This window comes from Zea mays, chromosome 7, assembly GCF_902167145.1.
Source record: "Zea mays cultivar B73 chromosome 7, Zm-B73-REFERENCE-NAM-5.0, whole genome shotgun sequence".
Taxonomy (NCBI): Eukaryota; Viridiplantae; Streptophyta; class Magnoliopsida; order Poales; family Poaceae; genus Zea; species Zea mays.
In genome coordinates this window covers 144350655-144366970 of record NC_050102.1, presented here as the reverse complement: position 1 = coordinate 144366970, position 16316 = coordinate 144350655, and the positions used below count along the sequence as shown (strand labels likewise).

At 51.2% G+C, this 16316-nt stretch overlaps 2 protein-coding genes across 2 annotated transcripts; one reads left to right on the top strand and one right to left on the bottom strand.

Annotated features, from left to right (window-relative positions):
- Positions 1–263: 263 nt before the first annotated feature.
- Positions 264–4388, top strand: LOC100502335 (Beta-glucosidase 11). Its single transcript, NM_001196813.1, has 9 exons — positions 264–504; positions 1989–2111; positions 2222–2297; positions 2411–2482; positions 2575–2662; positions 2764–3356; positions 3472–3615; positions 3686–3788; positions 3906–4388. The coding sequence occupies exons 1-9, from the start codon at positions 319–321 to the stop codon at positions 4120–4122; spliced, it is 1602 nt and encodes a 533-aa protein (NP_001183742.1). The 5' UTR covers positions 264–318; the 3' UTR covers positions 4123–4388.
- A 2524-nt stretch (positions 4389–6912) lies between these two features.
- On the bottom strand, positions 6913–7443 carry LOC118472976 (uncharacterized). Its single transcript, XM_035961048.1, has one exon. The coding sequence runs from the start codon at positions 7441–7443 to the stop codon at positions 6913–6915; it is 531 nt and encodes a 176-aa protein (XP_035816941.1).
- Between the last annotated feature and the right edge of the window lie 8873 nt (positions 7444–16316).

Here is a 16316-nt window from a genome sequence, read left to right as displayed (position 1 = left end):
GCAGCCGACGCGCATGGGGAGGACGGACGGCAACGCAACGGTGTCGCCACGTGCACAGCCGCTAGCGAAACCGGGCAGGAAGGACCGCAGTAGTATATAGAGACCTCTCCGGCCGGCGCGCGCGACGTCAGCGACGACGTCCGCGCCACGCGGGCGGAACTTCGTAGTTTGCGACGGGGCACGCACGCACGACGCACCCCACGCATTTTCAACTATATAAAAAGCACCCCCCGCGAGCGCGGCCGGCCGGCGAACAGAGGAGAGGAGAGGAGAGACTAGACCCGCTAGCTGAGGCCGGCCGGCGCGCTGGACACGAACATGATGGGGAGAAAGGCGCCGCTCGGCTGTGCTACTACTCTTCTCCTCCTCTTGGCCGCCGCCGTCGCTCCGGCCGAGCTCAGCGTATTAGGCCTAGGCGGCGGGGCGGCGGCTGCCTCGGGCGCGGTCACCCGGGCCGACTTCCCCGCCGGGTTCGTCTTCGGCGTCGGCTCCTCGGCGTACCAGGTACGTCTCGTCGGCGGTGCCCGTAAGTCTGTTGGTTCCCTTGGTGTGGCACGGTCCATGATTTCAGTCAGCTAAGTCTAGGGTTCATGCGTGAGTTCGTATGGTTTCCATGGCGGATTAGATGTGGGCGTGTGCGGTCACGCGCACCACCTAATCTGGGATAAGGGGCTGCTCGGACCTCGGAGCGTGACGACTACGTATATAGCAAAAATAAACTAAATCACGGGATCAGCTATATAAATAGGATAGGATGTATATGGCCCACAACTACTTTAGCTTAGAGCTCCTGTATCAGGTTTATTATTGTAATCTAGGACATGCCGAGCGCACTCGTCTCACTACATGCATGTATGCACCCATTTAGCTTTTTTCAAAACATTAAAATTTTGTTTCATCCATGTGACGCTGATTTTAAAGGTGATCGAGTTGATTTGATCGGTAAAAACTCATGATTACTGTATTTTAAACCAGAAGACGAACACGATATTAGGACCCGGTTTTTTTTAACAAAAGTTTTACCTATTTGTTGAAAATCACGAAGCTATAATATGGAATCCTAGAGATCTTCCCCACCTTTTTTTATTATTTCTGGTGGAAGTGCTGTTTGGTTCATAAAATGTAACGTAAAGGGTTATGGTAATGATTTACACTTGATTACTGATGGTAACAAGTTTGAATAGTTCGGTATCAATTTTAGTATGATATCTAATTATGGTTGGACTAAAACAAACATGATTTAACGTTATCACTTACTCATTACGTTACAAATATGTGAACCAAACGGTACGAGTAACCGTGGCTCACAGGAAAATTTCCCGGTAGCTTAAGTCATTTTTACCAAATCTCTTGTGCGATCAGGCTGTAATAAATAAAATAAAACTATATGCCGATTGCAATTGGCAGCTCTTGCGCAACAAGAAGAGCCTAATAAGCTCCCTTCTAGAAGCATGTATATCTAGGCACTCTGACCAGGACACGTATTTGTAATTTGTACAACTTCCGTTGCATTGGTAGAAGAATCAGTGATCAATTTGTCATCTACGACGCAAAAGCTATGCGTGTAGAAAGCTAAAACCACACTTGCAATCTGGAAAGGAAGGGACCACCAGACAGGCGAGTAGCATGTAACTACCACAGCCGTGATTCCCCAAGATACTAGTGGAGCAGGCCTGCACCTGTTGGTGGTTTCCGCTCGTCCTGAGGTCGATCGCCTTTTCCATCGAAAACAACAGTTTTGGATTTCACTAGTAATTAGTAAACAGGGACATGTTTGTTTATTTGTTCTTTTTTTTCTTGAGGAAACGTTTGTCCACTGCATTCCACGAACCAATCACGGTGTCATTTTCGAAGCCCCGGCCCCGCCCGCCGGATTTCACAATCGATATGTCGTTTTCTTAGCTCGCACTAGCTCAGCACCTATTTCATCTCACTAAAGGCCTACTTCTAGTTGCTTACTAAAGCTCAGCACCTGGTGGCTTGTGCAGGTCGAAGGTGCAGTTGCAGAGGACGGAAGAAAGCCTAGCATCTGGGACACATTCACACATGAAGGCTACTCCCTCGACAACGCCACAGGCGACGTAACTGCGGATCAGTATCATAAGTACAAGGTAACCTTCAAAGCGACAGATAGTGCTGATGAAACCACTTCCAGGATTAATCAAGAAGGCGCCCTCAGCTAACAGGTACAGGCACTTCACGTTTTTTTTGTTTATAACAGGACGACGTAAAGCTTCTGCATGAGATGGGTGTCGATGCCTACCGGATGTCGATTGCCTGGCCTCGACTTATCCCAGGTAATAAGGCCATGAATACTGAGACGCAACATGTATTTAGAAAATGCGGTTCAGAAAAGTTGGGGGGCTGTCGTTTCTTTCTGACTTGTCTGCATATATAACCTGAATATAAGATGGTCGGGGAGCCGTGAATCCGAAGGGGCTGGAGTACTACAACAATCTCATAGATGAGCTCCTTAGCTACGGTATTTACTGTACTGTACTTAAACTATATATCTGATCTGCTACAATAATGCAGCTGATCTGATCTGCTACAACAATCCCATGCTTCATGTAGGAATACAGCCTCACGTGACGATATACCATTTCGATTTCCCACAGGCTCTTCAGGACGAGTACAGCGGGCTGATCAGTCCCAGATTCATGTATGTACTTATTTATTTCGCAGTTCCGATCCCGTGGCCTCTCCTAAGCTAAAGCTAGTACTTACTCATCTTGCCACTTTCAATCTTGATGACGCGCGCAGAGAGGACTTCACGGCGTACGCAGACGTGTGCTTCAGCAACTTCGGCGACAGGGTCAAGTACTGGAGCACCGTCAACGAGCCCAACGTCGAGACGATCGGCGGGTACGACCAGGGAATCCTGCCGCCGCGGCGGTGCTCCTTCCCCTTCGGCTTCGGCTGCGAGGAAGGCAACTCCACCACGGAGCCATACGTAGCGGCGCACCACCTCCTGCTTGCGCACGCGTCTGCGGTGTCCCTGTACAGAGACAGGTACCAGGCTGCGCAAGGAGGACGGATCGGACTCACCTTGCTTGGTTGGTGGTACGAGCCTGGGACGCAGACTCCCGACGATGTCGCGGCAGCCGCACGGATGAACGACTTCCACATCGGATGGTTCATGCATCCTATGGTGTTCGGGGACTACCCTCCGGTGATGAGGAGGAACGTCGGGTCCAGGCTGCCGACCTTCACGGACGAGGAGGCGGCGCGAGTGAGGGGGTCTTTCGACTTCGTCGGATTCAACCACTACATCGTCGTCTACGTCAAGGCTGACCTTGGCCGCCTAGACGACCAAGTGCGAGACTACATGGGCGATGCAGCCGTGAAGTATGACAGTAAGAATCTCAGCAGGGCCTTTTTGCTTTGCTTTTGTCGGCCGTGCGTGCTCCAGGCCAGGATCCCTTCAACTGGAACCACGGTTCGTTCGTTTTTTTTTTTTTTTTTTTGCAGTGCCGTTTCTCAAGTCACGCAACCAGTTCCCGTTCGGCGCCTTGACGAGCGACTTCATGACGTCCACCCCCTGGGCTCTCAAGAAAATGCTGAGGCATCTCCGGGTGACATACAAGAACCCTGCAGTCATGATCCATGAAAACGGTACTAAATAATGATACCCCTAAAGTATGTTTCGTACGTTGCTGCTCGATCACGCCTCAAATCACTTCAGGAGCTGCCGGACAGCCTGATCCATCCGGCGTGAACAGCTACGACGACGAGTTCAGGTCACAGTTCCTGCAGGACTACATCGAGGCCACGCTTCAGTCCATCAGGCAAATACATCAGCTTTGGCTGCAATGAACAACCTTCTCAAGTTGATACGATGAGCTAATCGATCTGAAACCGGTGCCATCGTTTGCTCTGAAACCTCTTGTTGTGTGCATACACAGGAACGGATCGAACGTGCAAGGCTACTTCGTGTGGTCGTTCCTGGACGTGTTCGAGTACCTGTTCGGCTACCGCCTCCGGTTCGGCGTCTACGGCGTCGAGTTCAACTCGACGGCAAGGACAAGGTACCAGAGGCACTCGGCCAAGTGGTACGCCAGCTTCCTCCGGGGCGGCGAGCTGAGGCCAGTCGCTCTGCCTGACGGAGCATATTCACAGTGACCAGTTACACGTGTACGCTCCGGCTCCAGGGGAATATCTGGCGATCAGCGCTCTCGGTGAGGTGGAGAGAAAATAGAGAGTTTGTAAGCAAGGATAGTCGGGGTGGTATATATAGCAGTGCTTAGATACGGTTTTCTTGGGTAAATGTGGTACGAGTTGAATAAGTTGTGGCATGTTTGGTTAGAGGTTAGAGGATTGGCTCTACCCGAAACCAGCTGATTCAGATGGTCGTTTCTATATATTTGGTTAGGGGGATGGAGTGGATCCATTTTTTGTTTAGGAAGCAGGTCTTCACTACCGGAATCCGGGCCTATGCTGAGTGCTCGGCGCTTTGCCGAGTGCTTTTTGTCGGGCATTCGGTAAAGTCTTGTTCTCGGTAACGAGCTCGTTTACCGAGTGTAGGACTCTCGACACAAAAATATACTCAGCAAAGACATCTTTGTCGAGTGCCGAACACTCGGTGAAGACGGCGCTCGACAAAGGGCCATCAGCAATCGCCTATAGCTAACGGACGTTAGCTTTTCTAAGGACGTTAGCTTTTCTAAGGGCCGAGAGTTAGCACTCGGCAAAGAAATTTTTTTGCTTTAGGCATTCGGCAAAGCGATCGATTTCGGTAGTGCTTCAAGCTACGATCGATCTGCTTTCACTCACAACACTACACTTACAACACTACCTAAAGGACTATACAATTAAAATGGTTGCATTTTTATCCAGCATACATAAAAACTGAAAGTTATAACGTACATAAACTTCTCCTGACCGCTTTTGAGCAGATGTCAGGTTTGAAAATCAACTTCCACAAAAGTGAGCTTTTTTGCTATGGGTTAGTTAAGATCGTGAAATGGATTATTCTTGTCTTTTTGGTTGTGGAATCGGTTCTTTTCCTCTCAAATACCTTGGAATTCCTATGACCCCATCGCAGGTTACGAAATAGTGAGTGGCAGTGTGTTATTGATAGATTCAAAAAACGATTAGCTATGTGGAAAGGTAAATTACTTTCTTTTGGTGGTGGTCTAGTGCTCATTAATTCAGTCTTAAGCAGCCTTCCTATTTTCATGATGTCCTTTTTTGAGGTGCCTATCGGGGTGTTAAAAAACTAGATGACACCTGCTCTCGGTTCTATTGGCAAAATAGCCAATTAAAAAAGAAATACAGACTTACAAAATTGAATATTATTTGTCAACCTAAGGAGGTTGGTGGCTTGGGCATAGCTCATCTAGCCACTAAGAACATTTGTTTACTCAGCAAGTGGCTCTTTAAGTTATTGAATCAAGACAATACATGGCAACAACTTCTAAAAAATAAATATTTTGGATCCAAATCACTTACTCAAGCCGTGAGAAAACCAGGAGACTCTCATTTCTGGGCTGGTCTCATGAATATTAAGGAAGAATTCTTGAGGTGGGGGAGGTTTCGAGTAGGTGACGGTCATGCGACTAAGTTCTGGGATGACAAATGGATCATGGATAAACCGCTTAAGGCCATTTATCCAAACATTTTTAATATCATGCGAAAAAGAAATGTTTTAGTCAATGATGTTATGAATGGAAATTTACCCAACCTTTCTTTTCGCAGAGCTATTGTAGTGGTGAAGCAGGTTGAGTGGCATAATTTATCAACTTTACTCGCATCTATTCCTTTGGGTCATTCGAAGGACAAAATCTTATGGGGACCTCACCGAAATGGAGTTTTCTCAGTCCAGTCAATGTATCGCCTTTTAATGAATACTCCCATTTTAACCCATAATATGTTGCTTTGGAAACTAAAACTCCCTCTCAAAATTAAAATTTTCTTGTGGTACTTAGGGAGAGGAGTTACTCTCACTAAAGTCAATTTAGCTAAACGTGGGTGGACAAGGAGTATGAAATGTTGTTTTTGTAATGAGAATGAGACTATTCAACATATTTTTTTGATTGTTACCTTATCAGGAAAATTTGGAGTATTATTTACTTTGCTTTAAATATAGAGAAACCCATCAATATTAATCATATAATTGAGAATTGGGCTATTAACAAGGGAATAGCTCATCAGAGAAAAAACTTCTAATTGGAGTGGCGACAATATTTTGGTCTATTTGGTTGTGCCGTAATGTTGTGGCCTTTAATTTTAAATCAATACCATCAATTTTGCAGGTTCTTTTAGGGGGGACGTATTGGCTCAGACTCTAAAGATTATTGCAGAAACAAGAAGCTCACCAAGAGATTCTTGTGATATGTCAATCCTTAGAGACGGTGGCAATGGAGATCCTTGCAGAAACAAGAAGCTCACCAGATTCTTGTGATATGTCAATCCTTAGAGACGGTGGCAATGGAGATCCTTGCAAAACATGGTTGGAGTTCTAATGCCAGATTAAAGGACGCTTGATTCGAGAAAAAGTTCTTCTCAAGAATGTTCTTTGTTTAATGATGCATGTTTTATTAATTTTCAAATTGTAATGCCGTATGTAGGAAACTACAAAAGGCTGGAACATTTTTTGTTTCCATTATAAAAAACATAAAACTGGAAATTAAAACTTGTATCTTCACGAGTACCTATCTAACATACAATTTTATCCAACATTATTCAACATACATTAAAAACTGAAAATTTATCCAACATATATATTCAACATTTTGCAATGAAAATTTATCCAACATACATATTCAACATTTTGCATCATACAAATAAAACTGAGAAATTATCCAGCATGCATATCAATGTTCAAAGACAAGTTTTAGAGACTACATCAATCATAGAAATAACTGAAAAGTTTCAGATACAAGTTTTAGGATAATTTGTTTTTTTGATGCATCAATCAAAAAGATGGGCCTTGATGTACCTAGACACACATACCATCTGATCATCTAGTCCCATATCTAGAAAGGCATAGCTGAGGGCTGGATTCTCACACAAGTAGTCGTAGTAGTGTGCTATATGTTCTCTTTGAAAGGCAGGAATCTGTTTCATCACAGTCCATAGGTTGGGTAGGATTACCGGATGTGGCTGCAATGCTGACTGCTTGATTGCATCTAAAAGAGTCTTAAAAGCTTGAGTGACCGTGTATATCAGTGGATCCTCATCTTCCAAAATCATGCGCCCTCTCTTCCTTCTTGCACCACTTCGAGTCGACGAGTCTCCACCGTCACGAACCGAACCACTTGGGTTCAATGATTCTCCACACTCATGAGTCAGACTTGCATTGTTACTCTTATGACCAGGCAAGCCTCCAGAATAATCCACACCATATTTATCTGCACTTTTAGATGTGTCGAAACCTAGGGGACCATCGGCGTATTTTTCAAATAGTCCAGTTACTTGCTGATTTCCAAATACGACAAACATGTAATGGTAGTTCTCAAGTGCTTGTTGAAAAGTTTAGATGTTTTTTTCCTGAAATAATGTGTAGATTCAAATTAAGCAATACATAAAAAACACAAAATAACACATATAGCGTTTTACTGAACAAACATTATAAGTGCATTTTACTAAAGAAACAACAGAGGAGTATTTTACTAAAGAAACAATAGAGGAACATTTTAGTAAAGAAATTTTGGTTGCACAATAAACGCAACCTGTTGTAGCAGTTCACTAAAATATGAACTTAGACACATCAAGGTAAACTACAAAACACGGAAAAATATATCTATTATGTGGTATGTTGTATAGAGTACAAGGGGGCCTATTATATTTAAATAGACAAATGAGATAAATATAAGGTCATATAATCTCATCCAATAACTAAACTTTAGTCCTTAGAAATACTATTTGAAAGACCTATTTTAGTCACCGTATTTAGTGTTTTAGGGACTAAAAATGACTAAAATTCAGTCATTAAAGTTTAGCAGATGGAACAAATACCCTAATATATGGCCCCTTTCAAAACCAAGCAGGGTGGTCATATATAGTACTACCCAATTGCAGTATATATAGAAGAATTTACGTGGGTCGTTGGAGCTTGGAAGCTCAACGATCGCCCCTCATAATAATAACTACAAACAATTGGGGTGGCGTGCTCATGCCGCATGTTCCCAAGAATTGGAGTATTGGCCGGCACCGCCGTGCCGGGTGGACGTTTGGAGTTCCACGATGGGTTAATGCACGGAAGACAAATCATTTATATTAACCACTCCACAAACCCTTTCTTCCAATCTCAGGGGGTGTTTGGGAACAAAGTTTTTCTGCAGTTTTGGAAGAATACTGCAGTATTCTCAAATACTGCAGTATTATATACATAATGGTGTTTGGCAAGCTGGGTAAAATCTATGTTTTCAAAACTGAAGTATTGCAAATACTATAGTTGTTTTAAGGCATTCTAAACTTAGCTCTGGACCTCAGTTTTCAAAACTGCGGTATTATAAACTACGGTATTGTAACTAAAGTATAGTATAGTATTTCAAAAACTGTAGTTTTCAAAAACTTTGTTCCCAAACAGGGCCTCAGCTCCGAGCCTCCAATATATTCAATTCAATTCGTCCCGCAACCGTGAACCCTGTGCGCTTGTGCTCCGACCTTGCTGCAATGGCGGACTGGTCGTTGCTCCCGTCTTACCTCGTCAACCGCATCGCCGACCGCATCCTGGCCACCGACGACCTCGACTACTACATGGACCTCCGCGCCGTGTGCCGTCGCTGGCGCTCCTCCACTGCCGACCCCAAGAGCAGGCCGCTGGACACGCGCTTCCGGCCGTGCCAGTGGGCTATGCTCGACGAGGTCCACCAGAGCGACGCGCGCCTCTTCGTCAACGCCGGCACCGGACGCTTCGTTCGCAGGGACCTGCCGCTGCTCCGCAGGTATAACGTCGTCGCAAGCGCCGCTGGTGGCTTGGTCGTTCTCGCGGAGAGGAGCTTCCCGCACGCCGCCCGCGTCCTCAACCCTTTTACCGGCGCCATGATCAGTTTCGGTGCGCCTGTGCCTTGCCTTTGTGATGCCGCTGCTCATGTGATCGGCGACTCTTTGCCGACACTGATCCTGCTCCCTAACGATTCTCGTACGGTCTACTGGGCTAATAGTGGCAGCAAAAGATTCAGGCACTACAAGAGGCCCCACGCTGCTCGAATGCAGCGTCCTTTGGCCAGGTTGGCCAACGAATGCAGCGTCCTTTGGCCAGGTTGGCCAACGAATGCAGCGTCTACGCTGCTGCACGAGAGGGTGGACCGTTGGAGTCGTTCTTTGTTCCTGTGGCCAGCAAGGTTTTGGATCTGGCAGCCACGCACTTTGCTAAGTATTTTACTGGCAGCGCTGTAGGGCTAGCCGGGAAAAAGCGTTGTTACCACGTGGAATCTGCAGGGGAAATGCTGGTCGTCTTCAAGCTGCCTCGTCGCGTCGATGTCTTCAAGATCGACACCGGGAGAGGTCTTCTCGAACGGGTGAACAACTTAGGCAGCCGAGCCCTCTTCCTTGGGGACTGCAAGTGCCTGTCCGTTGATGCTGACAAGTTCGCGTCCGTGGAAGCCAACTGCATATACTACGTTGTGGAGGAGCTGTCGTACGGTTTTGACGTGTTCGTGTACAGCCTCAAGGACAGGACGGAAGTGAGGGCTGGTCCAGCCATAGATTCTATCTACCCCAACACTCTCAGCGCTGGCCCTCCGTTCTCGGAAGTTCAGCTCCTCTGCTGCTACACTTACGAGAACGGGCTTACACCGGGATTCTTCGGTGAGCTTGCTTGGCTTGCGTCCGAAGTATTTGAGCTTGGACATTGAGGAATTTATGCCTCTTTGGACTAGTAGGCCTTGCTGAGGTTCCATTTCTTCAAGTGTGGTGCTGTGCTTGAGTAATATGTGGATGTGTCTTGGGTATTCTATCTGCACAATGATTTTGTCAGACTTTCAGCTACCTGCTCCTACGGCATTACCGTTCAGGACATGCTCATTGAATCATTGAATAATTTAAGAAGCATGCTTTGTTTGGAATTCTGTTTTCGTTTAAAATCTGCTTCTCATTTGTTTTCCATTAAATTCTGATTCTCGGTTGGCCATTTTCTGCCGACCCGAATCCAAACAGGTCCTTCTGAGCAAGTAATACCATGTCTGCCTTGCTCCATCATAGTTGTTGTTGGGTGCATGTGTATCAGCTGCAGAACCATCAATGTAGCTGATTCACAACGAATAGATTCTATGGTAGGATGACGATTAGTTTAATAGATATTATTTACCGGGTAGATCAAAAGTTAGCTTTCGTTCTATCATCGAGCGGCATGTTATTTCACCCAATCTACAGTCCTACAGATGCCATATAGAACGACATGTGCCTTTTCGTTCTTCAATTCCATCACGCGAAATGTTTTAAATTAGGTACACACAACCAAGTTTAGTGTCATACTCACACGATGCCCTGTCTTTCCTGCAGCGTGGCGGTGGCACTCCCGCCGTCCCGCGTCCGCTAATGAAGCCAACCAGAACATGGCCTATCGATAGAAAGCAGAACCTCTAATTATATGTCAATATCATGGAACGGGGGGGGGGGGGGGGGGGGGGCGTGAGGCTGCCCGTTCTCCCGCGCGGTCACCTCCTTCGTATGAGAGCTCTGAACCTTTCTTTTATAGACGTAAGGAGAGGGTTCAGGTATACCACGGGGGATGTAGCAGTGTGCTAACGTGTCTAGCAGAGAGGAGCTAGAGCCCTATGTACGTGCCGACGTGGTTATCAGAGAGGTGTTGGAGCCCTGTTCATGTGGCGTCGTGGCCGTCGGATGAGCGCTTGAGCCCTGTAGAAACACAACTGTCGGGGCTGTCGGATCCTTGCTGACGTATCCTTGCTTCCGTAGGGGGCTAAGAACCACCGTTGTTATGGAGCATGCGGGATGCCATCATTACTTGTTTTACCGGGGCGAGCAAGATGGGACGCCGGTCTTGTTCCCCGTAGCCTGGGCTAGCTAGAGGTAGGGTAATGATGGCCTCCCCTTGTGGCGTGGTCGGCCCGAGCGAGGTGGTGACTCCTCCGAGGTCGAGGTCGAGTCCGAGCCCTGCGGTCGGGCGAGGCGGAGACCTTCTTCCGGAGTCGAGGTCGAGTTCGAGCCCTGGGGTCGGGCGAGGCGGAGACCGTCTTCCGGAGTTGAGGCTGAGTCCGAGCCCGGGGGTCGGGCGAGGCGGAGATCGTCTTCCGGAGTTGAGGCTGAGTTCGAGCCCTAGGGTCGGGCGAGGCGGAGACCGTCTTCTGGAGTCGAGGTCGAGTCCAAGCCCTGGGGTCGGACGAGGCGGAGACCGTCTTCCGGAGTTGAGGCTGAGTCCGAGCCCGGGGGTCGGGCGAGGCGGAGATCGTCGTCCGAGGCGAGGTCGAGTCCGAGCCCTGGGTCGGGCGAGGCGGAGATTCCTATGGCGCCCGAGGCTGGACTTGGTTGCTGTCAGCCTCACCCTGGCGGGTGGCACAACAGTCGGAGCAGCGCAGGAGGCGTTGTTTTCCTGTCAGGTCAGTCAGTGGAGGGGCGAAGTGACTTCGGTCACTTCGGTCTTGTCGTCTGGAAAGCGTGCGTCAGGATAAGGTGTCAGGCGATCCTTGCATTGAATGCTCCTACGACCCGGTCGGCTGGCGAGGCGATCTGGCCAAGGTTGTTTCTCCGTGAAGCCTGCCCGAGCTGGGCCTCGGGCGAGCCGAAGGTGCGCCCGTTGCTTGAGGAGACCCTTGGGCGAGTCGTGAATCTGCCTTGGTCTGCCGTTCCTGCCCGAGGCTGGGCTCGGGCGAGGCGAGATCGTGTCCCTTGAGTGGACGGAGCCTTAACCGAAATTGCGCGCATCAGGCCTTTGCAGCTTTCTGCTGATGGGGGTTACCAGCTGAGATTAGGAGCCTTGGGGGTAACCCTAATTACGGTCCCCGACAGTAGCCCCTGAGCCTCAAAGGGAGTGTGGGTACTCGCTTGGAGGCTTTGTCACACTTTTTTGCAAGGGGACCAACCTTTCTCGGTTGCATTTTGTTCCGGTGGGTGCGCGCGAGCGCACCCGCCGGGTGTAGCCCCCGAGGCCTCGGAGTAGTGGTTTGACTCCTTCGAGGTCTTAATGCCTTTCGTGATGGCTCGGCCGGTTTGGTTGTTCCCTCATGCGAACTGGTCGTTGCCCGGGTGCATAGTCAGGTTCCGAGTTCTCGGGCTGGTATGTTGACGCTGTCAACAGTTTGGCCGGAGCCGGGTTTGCGAGAGCAGCCCCCGAGCCTCTGCATAGGGCGAGAGGACGTCAAGGGCAGACTCGGCTTTTTTCATACGCCCCTGCGTCGCCTTTCCGCAAGGAGGAGGGGGAAAGCGCCATGTTGCAATCGGTGGGCGCCGAACATGGTGTCTCCAGTGAGTTGCTAACGGGTGATCCGAGTGGACGCCCGTGCCCCGTTCGATAAGGGTCGGCTAGTGGCCCAGAGGCGCGCTCCAAAAGTACCTGTAGGTGATTTGCCGGACCCGGTCCCGTTCGATAGGGTCCGAGGGCTCGATGCCTCCCTCCGATGGGATTTCGTTACATAATCGTTCCTGCTGGTCTCGGAAATGTCCTAGGGTACCTCGGGAGCGTAGCCCGAGCCTTGGTTATGTATCGAACATACCCAGAGTCATCCCTCACTCTGCGTGCTCTGGGTTGACTGTCGAACCCGTCGGGGGGCCAGCCTACGAATCCCTGATCAGTAGTGGGCGCGGAGCCCGAGTGGCCTGAGGCGGCTGTCGAACCCTTCCGAGGGGCCAGCCTTCGAACCTCTGACCAGTAGTAGGCGCGGAGCCTGAGTGCTCTGAGGCGGCTGTCGAACCCTTCTGAGGGGCCAGCCTTCGAACCTCTGATCAGTAGGGGGGCTCGGGGCCCGCTTCCTTCGCGGAGAAGGATCCCTTTCGGAGTATCCCCTTTCCTGGTCCCTGTAGCAAGAGAGAGAAAGGGGAAGAGGAAAAGGATACAAAATTGAACGACGTGGTGCACCTTTTTTGACACGGTCATTATGGCGGAGGTGAAGCGTCGCCCGCTTCGCCTGCCAAAGGTGTCGCCTGTCCTGCCGCAGAGTTAATGCGACGGGACGAGTGATTCACGGGGCAGCCGTTGCGTATGCGCGAGCCGTTCGAGGAACGAAACACGGGCGCGTCGTCTTCACCCCGTGGGAGAGGGCTCTCTCGCTGTTCTAGGAGGGGACGTGAGCCTGCAGACGATTTGACTGCTGCTTCCGCCCGCCTGCCACCGCCATTACTGTCGGCCCACTTTTGGCCATGTTGACCGTCGCGCCTTCTCCCGCGGCTAACTAACCCGTGACCGGCGTGCCTGGTTGGCACTGCTGGGCCGTGCGCAGGGTTGCCTCGAGTCGCGGCACCGGTTCCGTAGTCGAGAAGGTGCGGCGCTGGCGCAAGTGGCGCTGCAGTTTTTTGCACGTAGTAACTGGCGCGCCGGTTCCATGACGTGTGGGCCTGGGCCTCCATGCTAGATGCGTCGAAGTCGAAAGGGTGCGCCCCCTTGGTGCAGTTGCATGCCGCCTGCATGGCGGTCCGTCCTTTCACCCGCTGGTTTGGGCGAAGACGGAGGAATGCTTGTAACCGCTGGGCGGTTATACGCTTCGCGCGCGGCGGTTTGGCTTCTTCTGTCCTGGGGCAGCTCGCCTGACGCGTGGGGCCCAGCCCCCGTGTCGTAGGGGGAGGACCTTGAAGCGTGCTGGTGAAGACTTAGTCCGCGACGGCTTGAGGACGCGAGCGGGGAGAGTTGCCTTTAAAAAGGGATCGACCTCTGGGTGGTAGCCATGCCTTCACATTTTCCTCATGCGTCGCATCCTCCTGCCTTCCGAGCCCCCGGATGGGGAGCATCCGCGTTGTCTTCGTCTTGTTGTGGAAGGAGCGCAACCTTGTGGAGGTTGGTACCTTTCAGCCATCGCTCGGCTTCAAGGATTTTCGTCAGGCAGCCCGACTGCATCCCCTCGCCGATAGTCACCCAAGACGGTGACCACCAGTTCGATGGTGGGGAGAAGCAAGCCAGGGTGCGGCCTCTGCCCCGCCCTCAGCTTTAAGGATCTTCGTCATCCTTGCTGGGGCGGAGGGCGAGCTGAGCCAGAGCTCTACCTCCCGTACGGGTCGGCGGGCCACCTCCTTCTTCAGCATTCATGGGAGAGGGCGCTCACCGGCTCAGCAGAAGGGGCGTATTTCGACAACGCGTGGCCGAGCGGCCGCAAGCATCGTCAGCTCCAGCACGCCTAGTTTGCTGGCTCACCTGGCTCTGGCACGGCTTCCGGTGCCACCTTCCATCGTTGGGCGGAGAGCGGCTATCTGCCCGCCGTACGGGCGGCTGTTGCGCCGCGCACACCTGGGGACCACCCAAGACGTCGCGCGCTGCTAGGGCAGCGTTCGTGTTCTTGGGCTGTCCTGCCCTTGCTCCGGCACGATGCCTTCGCGCGGGGGTCGGTGCTTGCCTGTCCGGGAGGACTTGAGTGGGGATCTGCCGGTGGACAGGTGGCCGGAGAAGTCCTCGTCGCCGACGAGATTGCCGCTGCCATCTGCGCTCCGGGCCTCCGGCTCTTTGGCTTTGATAGCTTGTCCTCGCCCCTCGAGCGGAGACGTGGGCGAGGGCCTTGTCACAGCTGCGTCCGCCCTGAGGTCATCGCTGCTGCTGTTTGGCCGCCCGGAGCGGAGGTCGTTGTCGCGGGAATGGAACCGGAGTCCCGTTTGTAATGGCACCTTGAGTGCTGGCGTATGTTCATTGTGGCTGTCGGGGCCTAAACATTTGTGTATTTGGGCGTAAAGCCGCGTTTCTTCTCCATTTTGCGCACCAGAACTCACCTGTCGGCTAGCTGGACCGCTTAACCAAGCGTGAGTTGCACTGTGCGGAAGGTGACGAGTGAGGTATCCGTATCCCAGAGGCGTAGGAGTCCCTCGGCTCGGTCGGCCTTGCCGCACGAGGCTCCTCTTGCTTAGCGAAGGAAACCTCGGCTGCTCTATGATGAGCCGAAGCCGGAGGCAGCGGCGTCAGCATGGACAGAGGCGGAGTTGGCTAGAGAAGAAACTTCATCGGCCTAGGAGTAGGGGACTTCCTAGGCCGACGAGGCATCGCAGTAGCGGCTGGGACCTGGCCAGGTCGTCCGCTGGCGGGACCAACCCTGGAGTCGGGCTGCCGAGGCCATGAGCCGGGTTGGTGTCCTCGGGGGACAGCTGGCTGAGGCTACCGAGCGGCCGGTCCGGCCGTCTGCCTGGGCCGGGTTCGTGGAGGAGACCCTGGCGGCGATGGCCCAGGCGCGGTGCTGACATCTTCCTTCGAGGTGGAGATCCTCCGACCATGTTGCTGTCCGAGGCCGGGTCGGATTCCGCCGAAGGTGGAGTCGATGCCGAGGGTGCTGCTGCTCCCCCTGCTGACGTTTGAACCTGCAGGAACAGTTTGTCTGTAGCGTGCGTATGTTTTTTGCGGCCGCCGAGGCCAAAACATACCGTCGTTGTGTTGTAAAGCTGTGTTTCTTTTCCCCTTGTTTCGAGTATCAGGACTTGTTCGTCGATAACAGAATCGTTTATCCGAGCGTGAGTTACTTATCACAGAAGGTGATGAGTGAGGTATCTGTATCCCAGAGGCACAGGAGTCCCTCGGCTCGGTCGGCCTTACCTGCTTACGTGTACTCTTACTCGTTCGTAGGATTCTGTTATCGATATAGTCGAGACGGCACGAAAGATCGTTTTAGCAGAAGAAGTTTTCGAGCGTTAAGACTTGTTCGGACAGCGGAATCCCTTATCCGAGCGTGAGTTACTTATCGCAGAAGGTGATGAGTGAGGTATCCATATCCCGGAGGCGTAGGAGTCCCTCGGCTCGGTCGGCCTTGCCTGCTTACGTGTACTCCATCGTTTTCAGGACTCCACTATCGAAGTAGTCGAAAAGCACGAAAGATGTTCTGGCAGAAAGACTTTTTCCGAGGAAATTTTTGACGCAGAGGGGGTTCCCCCTTCTAGCCCCCGAGGGAGGGTCGGGCTTTGCCGAGGCAAGGCTGACCCTTCCTTGAAGGTTAGACTTTGCTTGTGTATGTAAACAAGGTACATGAACGACTTGAAAACATCTTAAGGGTAGAAGCGACGTTGCTGTCGGATGTTCCAAGCGTTGTTGTAGACCTCGCCTTGACTGTTGGCCAGCTTGTATGTTCCGGGCTTCAGAATCTTGGCGATGATGAACGACCCTTCCCAGGGAGGCGTGAGCTTGTGGCGCCCTCGGGCGTCTTGTCGTAGCCGAAGCACCAAGTCGCCCACCTGGAGGTCTCGGGACCGAACCCCTCGGGCGTGGTAGCGTCGCAGGGACTGCTGATACC